Raw genomic sequence first — 15,492 nt, forward strand, 5'->3', positions numbered from 1 at the left:
GCCTGGGTAAGACATTCTCAACTCTCGTGGTAGCTGGGACATTCTACCAAGAGTCTGCTTTCAAAACATTCCTTCTCAAATAAAGCTATTTGGAATATTTCTTAAAAATGTAATGCATCAAACAACAAGGTCCTACTGTATAATACGGAGAACTACGTTCAATATCCTATGATGAACCATAATGGAAAAGAATATTTAAAAAAAGAATGTACACATATGTATAACTGAATCACTTTGCTGTACAGCAGTAATTAACACAACGTTGTAATCAACTATACATCAATAAAAGATAAAAAAATAAAAATGTCATGCATCAAAATTAATTTTGTTGGAAGACTTTTGAGATCCTTATGGTGCCCTTAAGGTAACTGTCACAGAGCACCACAAAAACAGAAAAGAGGCTATCTGTACAACATTCAAATCTAAGATTTTCCCTCAAGTGCACCCAAGTGATGCTCTAAAAAGGAAGGGATTTATCTTCAAGGTATCACTTCACCAACTGACATCAGTGTTTTTTAGCTTTCTTTTTGGGCAAGTTAATTTTGCTTTTTCCTAACTCTGCTGCTATTCCAGCCACACCCCACCCACTGGTCCCATCTGCGCCTTCCACATGTCTTTCTTTATACAAAGTGGTGGATGAATCAACACGCCAGTCTTCACAAATCTGCTTTTCAAGTCACCATGTCTTGAGCAGCACCATTGTGCCAGGCACTAAACTAATACTAAGGGAAGGACTTTACAAAGATGAGAAAGACACCATCCTTGCCCTTCAGAGGCTTGCATTCTAGAAGGGAAAACACATATAAGTAGTGCTGATCAAAGGCTATCTCTGATAATGGGCATAATAATGCACTCGGAGATGAAGGATTTTAAAGGAGATCAAATATTCTCGAAAAAAAAAAAGGAAAGTTTCTGAAAGAGGCAGTTTTTGGAGAGAACTGGAGTCAAATCTTGGCGATGGTGGGCACACCAAGTCCAGAGAACAGCATGCATAAAAAGCAAGGCAAGAAATACAGGATGTGTTGAAGCAGCAGGCTGGCTAGCATGTCCAGAGCTACGTTGAATTGGGCAACATACAGGAAATAAGCCAAGGTGGAGGGGCCTTGAGTGCCAGGCTGAAGGACTGCAATCCATGCTCTAGGAAAGAGGCAACTGCAGCAGGAAGCACCTGCTTCTTAATTTTCTACTGAGTCACAAGTTAAAGGAACCCTTCAGTTAGATTAGTTAGTCACAAGTTAGTTGAACTCTTCAAGGCCTATGAGGCCAATCCTAAGTACCAAGGATACTCAACACTCGCCCAAACAAAGCAGAACTGTGGCCACTGACCCACTCTAAATGGATAGTCAGTTCTTTTGTTGTCCTTTATGCCAAACAATCATGTAATAGGTTTATATTGGTTCACCTTAACCTTTGGCTCTGTCCTTCACAAACTTCATTAGCATTATGCCAAATGGACTGGGAGGAAGGAAACAGTGTAATTCTTTAAGTTTACATTGCCAAAATCCCAGCCCCCTCCAGCAAGGGCATACCTGAGAGCTCTGCCTGCAGTTTGGCGACTTGGCCCCTGAGGAGGTCCGTCTCCTTCATGCTTTCTGTCAGCTGTACCTGCAGCTCCGTTTCTTTCTTTTGGTGGGCGGTCATTTTCAGGTGTAGATGAGAGACCTGTGCAGTGGCTGCTGCTAACTCTTCCGTCACCTTGGCCTGAACAGTAACAAAGTACGATGTCACTTTAAAGATGGTGATGGCCCAACCTCACATACTCTGTGCTGGCTGAACTGGTAGGAAGATAGCGAAGGCCACCTTCAACCTGAATTAAGCCCAAATCAAGCCCTCAAATGTGCAAGGTCTCTGACTCAGGAATGCCCTTGCAAAACTTTGTCCTTAGGAAATACTATGCAAGAACACAAAAATTTTGCTACAAGGATGACCGATACAGCATTGTTTATAGTTGCCAAACAATGGAAACACAAAATAATTTTTAAAATGAGCTTAAGCAAATTGATATATCTATCCTGTACGCAACTATTAAGAATAGTGTTATGAAAAAATACTCAGTGGCTTGGTATACAGTCACCACCTATTGTTAAATCTCACCAATCTGATACATGAGAAATGGTATTCCTGCCATTTTCTAAGTTTCCTATAATGAACAAGCATTTTTTTTTTAACAAGAAAAGGGTATTTTAAATTTTAAATTGAATGCCTTTGATGGCAATCCACTTCTCAGGCTACAACTTCTCTCCAGCACTACTGTACTAATATTGGGTTGGCCAAAGAGTTCACTTGGAAATGAACTCTTTGGCCAACCCACAGTAGTACTATAAAGATCGGTCACGTGAGAGTAACTGCTTTGGGGGTTCTTTGAAGAACAGTGGTAATAAAAGAAGGGAACACTCCAACTTCTTTGACTGCTCAATGCATTTTATTTTATTTTTTTTTCAATGCATTTTAAATGGTGCTCTGTACTGGCCAAACAGGAGCTAAATAGTCTCAAGTAACATCCGATGAAGTCAAAATGACTACCCTGGAAAAGTGTCTACAGATATTGTTTATGAAGGGCGATGATGAAAATGATAATTAAAAGGATGGTCGATGAAAAGGAATGGTAAACAAATGACAAATACTACATTCATTTCACCTGAATTGATGTGCTCCTGTAAAAAATAGGAGAAATCAGATGACAGGAAAGGCAGTGAGCAACTGCTCCGCTGATTTTGATTTTTGGGCAGCAGTGTATTTACGGGGTTGGACCATCTCTCCTATACTATCACACTGCTACTACCATTACTCTTCCTATACCACTATACTTTACATGCATTCTTACTGCTGTCTACTTTCTTATTACCACTTGTCCCTTCTTAGGGTATTCACTGCGCCTACCTCAGTTTTAAACATTTATTCCAAAGCCTTAATCAGTTTTCTAGCTTACATTTAAAATCTGATATTTTGGCTCTCTTAAAGGTGGGGGAAATAAAACAAATTGTGTACAAAATAAAAAGAAATAAGCTATGAATGAGTATCTGAGTGTACACTGGCAAAGTCTCTCTCCTTGACCACACTTCAAGTTAGGCTCCTCTAAGCCCATGACCTTGTTCTCCCCTCCTGTCTTTGGCCGGACCAGCCCAGTTTTAGCAAGAATCCCTGCTAAGTCAGTTTAGAGTGAATCTCTACCCTTGATATCTGATCAAAGTTCTCCATCCCAACCTTTGCTGTCTAAGTCCTTGGCCTGTCGTTAGTAAGAATCCCCCTACCCAGGATGTCTCCTCTTAGTAATTTTCCATCCACTGACCCCCCCCTCACTCTGCTCCTTGGCTGTAAATTCCCCACTTGCCCTCTTGCCCTTAATTGTATTTGGAGCTGAGCTCAACATTTCTTCCCTATTGCAATAGTCTTTTTATTTTATTTATTTTTTTGGCCACACCGTGTGGCTTGCAGGATCTCAGTTCCCCAACCAGGGATTGAACCCGGGCCACAGCAGTGAAAGTCCAGAATCCTAACCACTAAGCCACCAGGGAACTCCCATCTATTGCAATAGTCTTGAATAAAATCTTCCTTACTGTTTTAGTAAGTGTCAGAATAAATTTTTTAGTAACATGCGACTTTTAGAGTGAGCTCTAAGATACTTATTTTTGCTGTTCAGCAGCCTTAGCTTTTCATCTGTTAAACTCAGAGGACAATGACAGTTTGGACTTCCAGGCAGAAGAGGAATTTTCACCTGCCGCAAGTAGAATCAAAGTTTTACTCACTGTCTTGCCTCAACTGGCCTAACAGAAACTGAACTAACACAACGCTCAGAGGGCTTTGCGTCTATCGTGGCTCCAGAGTTCACTGATATCAGAGGGAAGACCACTTGCATAGGGCCTTGCAGCAGCTAAGACCACTGGAGGGGATGAATTCCACAGGAGAGGCAGTGGGGTGGATGGTCACTCTCACCAAAGAACGAGCAGAGTGGAAGATCACTCAAAAGCTCTTAAGTTATAAAGTGCATTCCACTCAATTTTCATGTTTTCAAAAAAATTCAAATACAAAATATAAAACACTTCTTAAATCTGAGAAAATAGCAGATGAAAGGGTTGCGATGTCCCAGCTGATGAGGGGGAGCCCAAACAAGAAGGAACTCATTTCAGAAAAACAGTGTCACTGGAGCAAAGACAGGAGGAGTGGGGCTTCCAAAGCAGTCATCTCAACCCAAGACCCACAACAGTCTTCCTTCCTTATAGCTACTTCAGAAACAGGTCAAAATACCTAATTCTGAACTGACTGAAGTCAAACAGCAAAACTTTAAAATGCTTTGGCAGACACAGATGAAGGAGCAAACTAAACAGTCTCAAACTTCACAATAAATGTTTGTTATGTGGCATAACAGAAATCGTCTGTTGATTTTTTCAGCAGAATAGGATTAGTTTCTAATAAACTGTATAATCCTCACCTTAACCAGATTACTAACATCAGTGATTGTTTTTGAGTCAACTTATTGTAACACATTTATACAACAGAAATCTGGATGTTGGATATATTAAAAATCTGTTGGAAGATTTCTAGTTCTCTTCTCAATGACGGCAAAAATTCTAAAAAGCAAACTGGTAAGGACGTACAGAGGACACTCCTTGGCTCTACACATCCTGACTTGGGCTTTTCTCTCCCCAGTTACTTTACCTTCTCTTGCTCAGCATGCAAAACTCTTGCCTGTGTGTTTTCTGTGGCAGTTTGAAGTGAGTTGTTCCTCTTCTCCATCATCAGGTTGCTCTGCTCAACATACCTGTGAAATAAACAGGGAAAAAGAAAACATTTATCAAGCACTCAATGCATACCAGGTATAACCCAATGTATCAATACATTCGGTCATCAGAGCATTGCTCTATACCTTCATCAGGAACAATCTGAAAGCATTTTATTTTCCGAAGATCTGCAGTAATCAAATTTGGAGGCAGGAACCTGGACCGGGGTGAATTGCTTTCAATTTGAAGAATGAAGAGGAGGGGAATTTGAACATGTGTGGTGAGGGGAAATAAGAGAGGAAAGAGACAGGAGTATGAAGGCTACAAGGAGGGAAGAAAAGAAAGCCACACCCCTTCCCCCTTCCATGTGGGAGACAAGAGACACTGGAGAAGAGAAATATGGGAGGATATTTTAAAGTGAAATGCTGCTGTAACATGTTCCCCTGACCCCTCCCCACAAAAAAAATTTTCAGAAGGATCTAGAAAAATTATACAATGCTTGGGTTTTATGTGGAAATCAGTGAAGTTCTGGTTGATAAAATAAGAGTCAGCCCACACAGAAGAGAGAAGAGGACATCAGGAGTTTTCTAGGCACTAACACTGCTTTTACAGATGAGGAAACTAGAGCCGGTGGGAATAAATAAAACGCCCAAAGCCACACAACAAATGAGGAGCAGAGCCAGGATTCAAACGCAGGTGTGCATTACATCACAGCCTCCTGAGCCCTTTCTCCTGAAATCCGTTCAGTCAACAAGCAGTAATTCACATGACAGGCAGGAAACAGAAAAGAGCAGAAATACACATAAACTTCTGTAAACAAACATGCTTATTTAACTTGGGCATTTACAAACTAAACCCTTCTTTGTCCATCCTAGCCAGTGCCCCGTACCTGTCATTACCTCTGATTTCGTTCAATTAGTTCACTAATCTTGTCATTCTGTTCTTCTATCCGACTGCTCTTTTCAAGGATCTCTTGCTTCAATCTTTCATTTTCCTAATTCGAAATATATGACGTTTAACTTGTTAAGAGAGAAGCACCAGATAAAAGGGAATACCAGATGATACTATTACACCAGATGATACTATTACATATCTGAGAGAAAAATCTAGAACTTATGTCCACATAAATATAATACTTAAAACAATGTATCAAATTCTACCTGATGGATACAAATCACTACATCCAATAGACTAAATGTATAAATGGCTATAAAATGAAGCGGGAACTTTGGAATATAGTCAAAAAAGAAATGTTTCCTTCTGATAATAGAGTGATAAGTCACTTGGAGTAATTAAGCCATAATGGATTTTCCAGAATTTCCCAACTCCGTGTGGCATTTATCACATGCTCTTATTCCTGGAGTAGAGGTTTCAAACAGTAGTACATCTCCAGAGAGAGCAGCAGCAAGATCTCCAGGTTGAGTGCTCTGTTCTTTTTTTTTTTAATGATATACTTTTCTTTTATTAGTTATCTATTTTATACATATTAGAGTGCTCTGTTCTTGATCACTCTCACCTGCATAATTCGTTGGATGTTGCTCATAATCATGCTTGTTTCCATTGTCACTGACATGCTAGGAATGAGCAGGGAATTGCCAGTGGTATGTTTTTGTAACTCTTCAACCTACAAAAGGAGTGTCAGAAAGACTTTTCATGACATTTTTAAAAGGAGAAATACAATTTACCCAAGGTCTGACTACTTTTTTGAGGGGGTTATTAAGTTTCTGAGACAATCTCCAATGTAAGCAGGAGTTTTCTTCTGCTAACTGGATCCCCAAATAAAATGACCCTTCTAGGGAAATAACTACTAACTACTATGAATACAGGAAACCAGGAAGAGTTTACCTATAGCCCTGGTTGCTCCCTGTTTGTATCCCCTCTTTATACCCCCACTTTCAACACAGCCCCTTAGTCATGAGATGACTCAGTCACCTTAGTCATGAGATGATCCATTTTATCAGCCACTTTGCTGACTGCCATTCGAATTTCAGTGTTATGTTGCCGGGCTTCAGTCATGAGAAATGAAGCCATGTCACCTGATCCTGAACAGACATTAGCCAAAAAGAAACTTATGAAACTGTAGCAGAGGATACTGTATGAAGAAAAGCCAACAGCTCTATCAGCAGAGGAAAGAAAGAAATGAACATTTCCAAATACTGGAAAATGCTGTAGGTGATTTACACTGTCAGGAGAAGATGGAGAGGGGTTAAAGGCAAAATGGCTCCAAAGCTAACAATAACCAGCTATCCTCCTGCAAAATGCATCAAGTGATACAGTCTGGTTCAAGGGCACAAGTTGTGCACTAGCAACTCAGATTGCTTCTCCATTCACCCAACTGCATGCCAGGTATTGGACCAGGTACCAAGGATACAGCAAGGAATGAAACACGGTTCCTGCCCTTGGCAAGGTCAGTCTGGTGAGGAGACTCACGTGTAAACAGATCATTATAACAGAGTGTTGTAAGTGCAAAGAATGAACCATGTACGAGGTTACAAGGTACAAAAGAAGCACAGAGAAAAGCAAGATTAACTCTTTGGTGACACACGTATACAGTTATGTCTCTGGAAGGAGAGCAGAGAGGGATGGTAACAGGAAGTCTTCACAGAGGAGATGACAGATTCAGTGGTTTCCCAGATGGAGAAGGGCAGGGCTTCCAGACAAAGGATGCACCCAGGAAACCCTTACCACTCCAGGACCATACATTTCATTGTGGGATATACTTGCTTCTTCCTACCACTGTCCTAATACCCAAAGTGATTACTGTACAAAAGACACCTGCAGAACAAGAAGGCAGGATACCATCCCAGCTGTGTGCATTTGATTTTGCTTTGTTTTTTACACTAGGCAACCACACTTGTACATGTATACAAGATATCTGAAAAGTGACCGTTTCCTAAGGTCAGGGGGGTTTAATGATGGAAAAAAGTAACTTCACTTCACACCTTTTTGTGTTGTTTGACCTTTTTATAAAAGTATATTCTTTTCACAACTTTAAAATTTTAACAAAATAGCTTTCAGAGATACTGAACAGTCATCATGTTTTCTCCCAATTTCCTCCAATGTTTTTACTCTTTTACTATTAGCTATGAATTCTACAGAGCAACTCTGAGAGAGGAATTAAAAAGGGCTGGCAGGAGAAAATGCAAGAAACAAAACACAGAAAGTGGCCATGAGGGTTTTTGTGGGGATGATGTAAATGTTCTAAAGCTGGATTATGGTAATAGTTGCTCAACTCTGTAAACATCCTAAAAAAACCCATTGAATTGTACACTTAAAACGAGTGAATTGCACGGTAAGTCATACCTCAACTAACTTGTTTAAAAAAAAGAAAAGAAAAAAGGGCAGAGATCTACTGGAGTCAAAATGAAAAAGGGATGGGAGGGAGGAAAGCACAGCAAGAGCAAAAGATGAGAAACTCCTACCTTGAAAATGAGGAGACTGAGAGAGCGGTGCGGGGTACAAGGGCCGGATGGGCTGCAGCTGGGAAGCAACAGCTGGTGCCTGAGGATAAGCATAGGCTTGCATACCTGTATAGGGCTGAGAAAATGCCAAGTTACAGATGGCTTATAAAACAGTCATATCTCTCTTTTCTGCTTAATTTGTCTTGGATGGAATAAAGTAGATAAACTGGAAGTAGACTCAAACTTATTGAAGCTGGAGATGTATGAGACCAGGGTTTGGTATTGGGTAATAATTGCAGCAGCAGAGTCATGTATGTAATCCAGTGATGCCTGGTCACTAAAGTCATACCTAGAGAGTGAGGGAAGCGTGTCTCAGGTCACTCCCCAGTCCTCTTGTGATGATTTAATTAAGTAGGAATTCATCCCCCGGCCATTGGGCCTATTGATGCTCTAAAAAAAATTTAAAACTAAGCAAACGATGCTTGGTTTCATTAAGGTAAAAGAAGAGGTGTTCACTGTGATTCCAAACTAAAGTCACCAGTTTCCAAAGGATGCCTCTCCCCTTCCAGATTGTGATGCTTATCTGTATGACCAAGAGCTCTCATTTTCCTCTGAGCCTCAGCCATCTCAACTATAAAATGAAAATAATAATACCATTTCTTAGGGTTGTTGTGTGGATTAAATGAAGCGATATATAGGTAAAGTTCCTAACAGCTCGTAAGTAAGTGCCTGGAAGACAATAAATGCTCAATAAACAGCAGCTATCATTTTAGTGATGATGGTTATTCTTCCTTGAATTAAGGAAATCCAGCTCATTTCCAGGGATTGGTATAACCACCCATCCATTACTAAAAAAGAATCTTAGTCTATAGGATATAACTCTCCATTAGGCCCATTCAGGAGTGGGGAGAGGGCCACGTAGGACTTTCCTCAATTCTGATACACCCCTTCCTAAAGGGGCATAACTTGGCCACCATCACTCTGATCCCTCCATCAAGAATCACCAAGGAAGTGAGAGTCTGTTACCATGGGGAGTTAAGTCTTAACCATCAAATGTGTCAGGGCAAAAGAAAGAGTCCACTGTCCAGGCAAACAGTCAGCAGAGGCAGACAGGCTGTTGCCACTGCCTCCTGTGAAAACAGAAAAAAACCTACTTTTAAGAGCTCACTTTTGGAGGATAACTAGACAAAGAGTTCAGCTGTATTTTCATACAGCCTCCATCCATTGACCTCCACCACAACCGTTCTGCTGAGTGGAGTGCAGAATCTTGGCCTATCAGCTGTTTGACAGAAGAGAACACAGAAGACTTGAATCTATAGCCCTCAATTAGACATGTGTGAAAAGGAAAACAAACAAACATTGCTTGGGCTTTTACTATGTGCCAGGCCTTGTGCCAGGTGCTTTGCTTGTTCTTGCACAAAATCTTTACAACCACCTATAAGGCACGTAATCCCTTGCTTGTTTAGACATGAGAAAGTAGGAGTTGAGGAAGGAGAAAAATCATAAACTCTGTGAGGAACTGGTACAGTACAAATCATGCAAGAAGAAGAAAAGAGACTGCCTAGAACCATAATCAATTATAGCTTATAACTGATACGGTTTAAAAATGTTGTTACCTGAAAGGACTGGGCGTTTCCAGATACAGCTGAGTGGGAATCATGAGATGCAACTTGCATCAAGGCAGCAGACGGTGTTTGGAGCCCAGAAACAGATGGCTGAGGTGCTAAGATAAAGCAAGAAGTTTTCACTGTTATCCATCCCTTGCTTCTTGGTACAAGTCTGGATTATCACCTTTCAAATCACCACCCTTCAGACTTGACCACTTCTCTCACCTAGTCTCCTAAACTCAGCTCTACTGGAGTCTCAGCAATGGGCTAGTGGAAGGAAATTGGGCATGCTCAGGTGCATGTGACTCAGACCTTCGACACCATCAGCTGACAGAAAGTGCAGAATTACACACAGGGAGATGGCTCATTAGCTGAGTGCCAATTTCCAAAACTGACAATGCAACACAGCAGAAGACACAGCAAGCAGACCAAATACATCTCCAGGTCTGAAAATGCCCTACCCAGGGACAAACTGACAAGTTTTATACTCTAGTTCAGTTCTCAATACTAAAACAATGCAGCCTAACATTTTAAGGAACAATGATGACAACTTTGGTACCGACCCAATTCAAGGCCACAGAGCCTCAGAGAGGTTCCTTACCTTGTGAGGTCATCTGTGGTAGCACTGGATGGGCTGGCTGAAGAGACGGCTGGATGGACGGAGTCACCATAGGCTGCCCAGCTCCTCGAAGAGCATTCACGTCCTGCAACAGCATGAGCATTTTGGTTACTGTGTCTATGGGTCCTTAACTGAAGACTGAGGGTGACTGTCCACCCTAAACCTGCTTACAACCAGTGCTTTTAGGCAAAGAAGAGGAAGGAAAGGCAAGCAGAAAGGCAAGAGTTGAAGGTGTGGGCTATGGGAAGAAAGCACTCTATTATATACTGGAGTAGGATCCCTTCTCCCTGTAAATTATATCAAATAATCATAGTTAATTTCCAGTATAAGTTGTTGATGTTATTTTGTCTGAAGCAGCTAGAGTGACTGCTCCCCATAATGTATCATTTTGCAAACCAGCAGCTAGCTTCCTTCAGACTGACCTAGTCTGTTTCCACAGAATTAGGGCCTCTTACAAGGAAACCCAGGGAATAATGCAGGCTTTCTCTTCTGCCAAATAATATACACAGACCTCAAGGTACTCACAGAAAATCAGATAGAGTAGGATTCACTGTGCCTCATTACGATGCTGTTTTTGACAGTATAGTTTTAGAGTATTTTCCCCTCATTCTTTCTCTTCATAAAAGCCAAACAATGTTGGTCCCTACTATAATTCTAAACAAAGTTAACATACAAACATCTTCCTGATTCATTCAAGGAAAAGAAAAACTTGAGGCACAATATACAGTGACTGTGATCTGCTACGCTACAGTTTAAGGGCTGAAATCTCTTTGACATTCTTTTACTTCAGAACTTCCTCTTGTTTCCCAATATTCTCAGAAATGTATTTTGCATTTCTGGAAAAGCATCCCAGTTTTACATCATTACATAAATCAACCTGAATGTCTAACAACAGAGTGAAAGGAATCATGATAAATCAATGTAACACAGCACTGGGTTATCTTTAAAGGTGATAAAGCTTTGTTTTATTTATTTACTATTTTTATATTACTGATATTAACATAAATGTTCATGATATAACATTAAGTTAAAAAATCAGATTATGAAATAACATATAAAGAATGTCCTTTTTGTTAAATATGTTTCTTTTTAATTTACATTACTCTACAATGAATAATTCTCACCTAAAAATTTTAATAAGAATATTATCTTATCCAAATTTCATTTCCAGAAACCGATAAAAATCAATCCTATAACAGATCCCAGAAATCCTATCTTCCTTTAAAATGTTAAATCTACACAGAGCTTTTCCGTGAAGAAATAAAACAAAATTGTGGAAAAAAAAAGCCTATTTTGAAAATTTTTTTCCTCAAAAGCATCACGCTTGCTTTGTTTTACATCAATATCAAAGAATCCTAAAAATTAATCACTGTTAAGTGTTTCAATTCAGTTGAGAAAGAATTATTTTATTCAATAAGGAACTAACCAATGGGAAAAGAACTTAGTTGGAATTAAGTTACTTCTCACCATTCACCAAATTCCAGATGGATTAAATATGAAATAATAGACCTAAACATATAATAATAAATATTTTTAAAAGACATGTGATGTTTACAGTATCTGAAAGTGGGAAGGCTTTCTAAGCATAATGTCAAAAGCAAAAAACATAGGGAAAAATTGATAGAGCTGATTGCAATAAAATTTTTGAACTTCAAAAAAATCATGCCGGGCTTCCCTGGTGGTGCAGTGGTTGAGAGTCCGCCTGCCGATGCAGGGGACATGGGTTTGATCCCTGGTCGGGGAACTAAGATCCCACATGCCACGGGGCAACTGAGCCCGTGCGCCCCAACTGCTGAGCCCACATGCTCCAACTACTGAGCCTACGCACTTTGGAACCCGCACCACAACTAGAGAGAAGACTGTGTGCTGCAATGAGAGATCCTGCACGCCGCAACTAAGACCCAATGCAGTCAAAAAAAAATTAATTAAAAAAAAATCATGCCACATACAAAGCCAAAAGATACAACAGTGGTTTTTTTTAGCTGCACCTCATGGCTTGTGGGATCTTAGTTCCCCAACCAGGGATTGAACCCGTGCCCTTGGCAGTGACAGTGCTGAGTTCTAACCACTGGACTGCCAGGGAATTCCTACAACAGTGTGATCTTCATATTAAATTACATCAGTGGAAAAATCAACATTTCCCAAGAGAATCTAAACATTCAATCAACAAATATGAATTCATTCTTTTATGGGTCAGGCATCATGCTGCCTAAAGGCTGATGTTTGCTGACAACAGAGATTTTAGTAGAAAGCTAAATTAACTACTTAAAACTGCCCAGTTCTTGTGGCAGATATACAGAATTGCTTCCATGTCTCAGGGGAAGTGATAATTATAGCAGAAACACATGTACCAATACCAACCTGTATCATTCTAAATATAAGCTCTCTAAATAATGATTCTGGGTTAGAGGCAGAAAAAGCAATAATTTCAGTTAAAAGAACAGAAGACAGCAACATCTGCACTATTCATTCTAAGACAGCCAGTGGGACATACTTCAATTTCTGAATCATTGGAATCCAGCTGTGGTGGAAGAATGGGCAGCATGGGCTGGCCCATTTTAGCCATCCGAGAGATCAACTTGGCCTTGACTGTATCCGGATTCTAAAAAGAGAGGAAAGTCACAAAAATCACTATAATCAAGGTTCATTACCTTCAGTCAACTCTACGTCTTTTGGCTCTTATATCAAATCTTTCAATAAGTCCCCCCTGCCTTATCTATTTGAAACTATCTTCTAGAAAATGAGAATTAAAGATTTCTTGCCTAGACGCATACATGGGTCACAATTAATAACAGTAGGAAAAATAATTCCCTATATGTTGGAATGGACAAAGTGATTTCATCTGTATGCCTTCACTGCAATCAAGTCTCCCTACCAGGCATAAGTATTCTCATTTTACAGATAAAAAAACTAAAGTATAGATTAAGGGAGGGAGGCATTTTAGATAATAGTAACCTCTCAAAAGCCCAAGAGCAACTCAGCAGATAAATATTCAGAAGAGATTTAGGGCAAAAAGAAAACAGGAGCTCTGTGTTCTAAATTCAGGTTCATTTAACACTGACTTGGCACTGATGACATACTAGTCCCTGAGCTAGACGCCTCTGTATGCATTAACTGGTTTAAAGTGCAGCCTTCAGAGCAGAATGTATACTCCTAAGGGTGAACAAGATGATCTAATGAGTGTAAAAAGAAATGACCATGACCTCTATTTTAAAATTATTTTTAAGCTACAGTAAACATCAGACATTAAACTTGTTTACAGGGATGGAGAGTACTTTATGTAAATAATTTGTAAACAAACATATACTGAGAGGGTGTATCATTTTTTCTTAACTAATGGAGACACATAATCAAAAAAAGTTGGGTCTATCAAAAGAGGACTAGTTATATAAACCAATATTCACACAATGGAATATTGTGATCTAAAGATAAAAAAAATGAGGATGCTTTCTATACACAAACATGGAAAGATACTGTTATTATAAAAAGCAAGGTAGATAACATATATAATATGCTATTTTTTTGTGAAGGGGGGAAAATAAAATATACATTCCTATTTGCTTGCATCTGCATAAAGAAACATTGAATACATAAGAAACTAATAAAAGCAGTTACCCAAGGTTGGGGATGAGATAAAACAGGGTACATGGGGGCAGGGGTAGGAATGAGTCTTCTCAATGTATATCTTGTTATACTGTTTTGCTAACTGTGCCATGTGAATGTAATTACCTATTCAAAACAAAAAATAAAAACTTAAATGTAAAAAGAACCAAAAGATGGTTAATTTTATATTATGTGAACTTTGCCTCAATTAAAAAACCAAAACTGTAAAATAAGAAAGAAAAAAAAGGTTGGAGAGCACTAGTCTACGAAAAGTTACTGAAGCTTAGAAATAGGTGACAAAAGTAGCTGTGTCTCGAGACTACAAAAGAACTAATACTGAACAATCGTGGCTATTCAAAGATCTGAGATTATAAACTGTTTTTCAATTTTCTTGATTCTCTGGCTTAACCTTCTGGGTTTAGATCACTTTTTACACATATCAGATCAATTATTTGCTTAATTAATTTCTGCTTTGGACTGAATATAAGCAAATAAACTAGTGTTGGAGAGAAATTAATCATCAATTTCACTTCATACAATTATCCTGTTTCCCAATGTGGCAGGTGAAAGCCACAGAGCTTTAGAACTTGAAGCACTTCAGCTATCATCTCATCCACATGTAGCAAACTCAGATGCCTTCACGGACCAGGCAGAGCAGCAGCAAACACAGTGTACATCTTCTAAAGGTCTTCAAATCCAAATTTTACTACAACAGTATGCTAGTCTTCTCATGTTACAGTTGGGGAAACACAGAGGCCCAGAAACCTGATAGAAGTCAACTAATTGGTGAATTAGTGTAGAATTCCTCTGAGAGAATGAAAGTATGAAGATATGTAGCATTAGCAGTAATTATGATAACAGAGCTAATGTTAATTGAGCTCTTACAATATGCCAGACGCAATACTAAAAACTCCATAGGCATCATTTCATTTAAACCTCATAAAAATCTCAAGGTTACTGAAGACAAGCTCTATGTAGGCTTTGAGCTTAGTGCTTTATAAACATATCACGGGAACACTTAGAGGGGCTGTGAGAATTATTTCCATTTTTTTTGTTTTTTATTTATTTTTTAATAGATCTTTATTAGAGTATAATTGCTTCACAATACTGTGTTACTTTCTGTTGTACACCAAAGTGAATCAGCCATATGCATACATATGTTCCCATATCCCCTCCCTAGAGCCTCCCTCCTATCCTCCCTATCCCACCCCTCTAGGTCATGGCAAAGCACCGAGCTGATCTCGCTGTGCTATGCTTCTGCTTCTCACTAGCTAATTATTTTACATCTGGTTCTGTATATATGTCGATGCTACTCTCACTTTGCCCCAGCTTTCCCATCCCACCCTGTGTCCTCAAGTCCATTCTCTATGTCTACATCTTTATTCCTGCCCTGCAACTAGGTTCATCAGTACCACTTTTTTTTTTTTTTTAGATTCTATGTCCATGCATTAGCATACGGTATCTGTTTTTCTCTTTCTGACTTACTTCACTCTGCATAACAGACTCTAGGTCCATCCACCTCACTACAAATAATTCAGTGTCCT

At 39.4% G+C, this 15,492-nt stretch overlaps 1 protein-coding gene across 6 annotated transcripts in view; it reads right to left on the reverse strand.

Moving 5' to 3' along the window:
* Positions 1–15,492, reverse strand: part of FKBP15 (FKBP prolyl isomerase family member 15) — a 55,117-nt gene that overhangs the window by 12,484 nt on the left and 27,141 nt on the right. For 4 of the 6 annotated variants that reach the window (XR_013829062.1, XM_079926304.1, XM_079926303.1 and 1 more), the window contains 9 exons: positions 12,840–12,947; positions 10,328–10,430; positions 9,736–9,842; positions 8,141–8,255; positions 6,651–6,760; positions 6,235–6,342; positions 5,618–5,712; positions 4,657–4,759; positions 1,530–1,701 (listed from right to left, as the gene is read on the reverse strand). Coding sequence is in view for 5 of the 6 variants with exons in the window: in XM_079926304.1 (XP_079782430.1) it covers positions 1,530–1,701; positions 4,657–4,759; positions 5,618–5,712; positions 6,235–6,342; positions 6,651–6,760; positions 8,141–8,255; positions 9,736–9,842; positions 10,328–10,430; positions 12,840–12,947 (1,021 nt within the window). In the remaining variant the exon portion in view is untranslated. The remainder of the gene's footprint in view (positions 1–1,529; positions 1,702–4,656; positions 4,760–5,617; positions 5,713–6,234; positions 6,343–6,650; positions 6,761–8,140; positions 8,256–9,735; positions 9,843–10,327; positions 10,431–12,839; positions 12,948–15,492) is intronic. The other 2 variants (XM_079926305.1, XM_079926302.1) reach the window with 1 other exon arrangement.

Source organism: Stenella coeruleoalba (genome assembly GCF_951394435.1).
Source record: "Stenella coeruleoalba genome assembly, chromosome: 7".
NCBI lineage: Eukaryota > Metazoa > Chordata > Mammalia > Artiodactyla > Delphinidae > Stenella > Stenella coeruleoalba.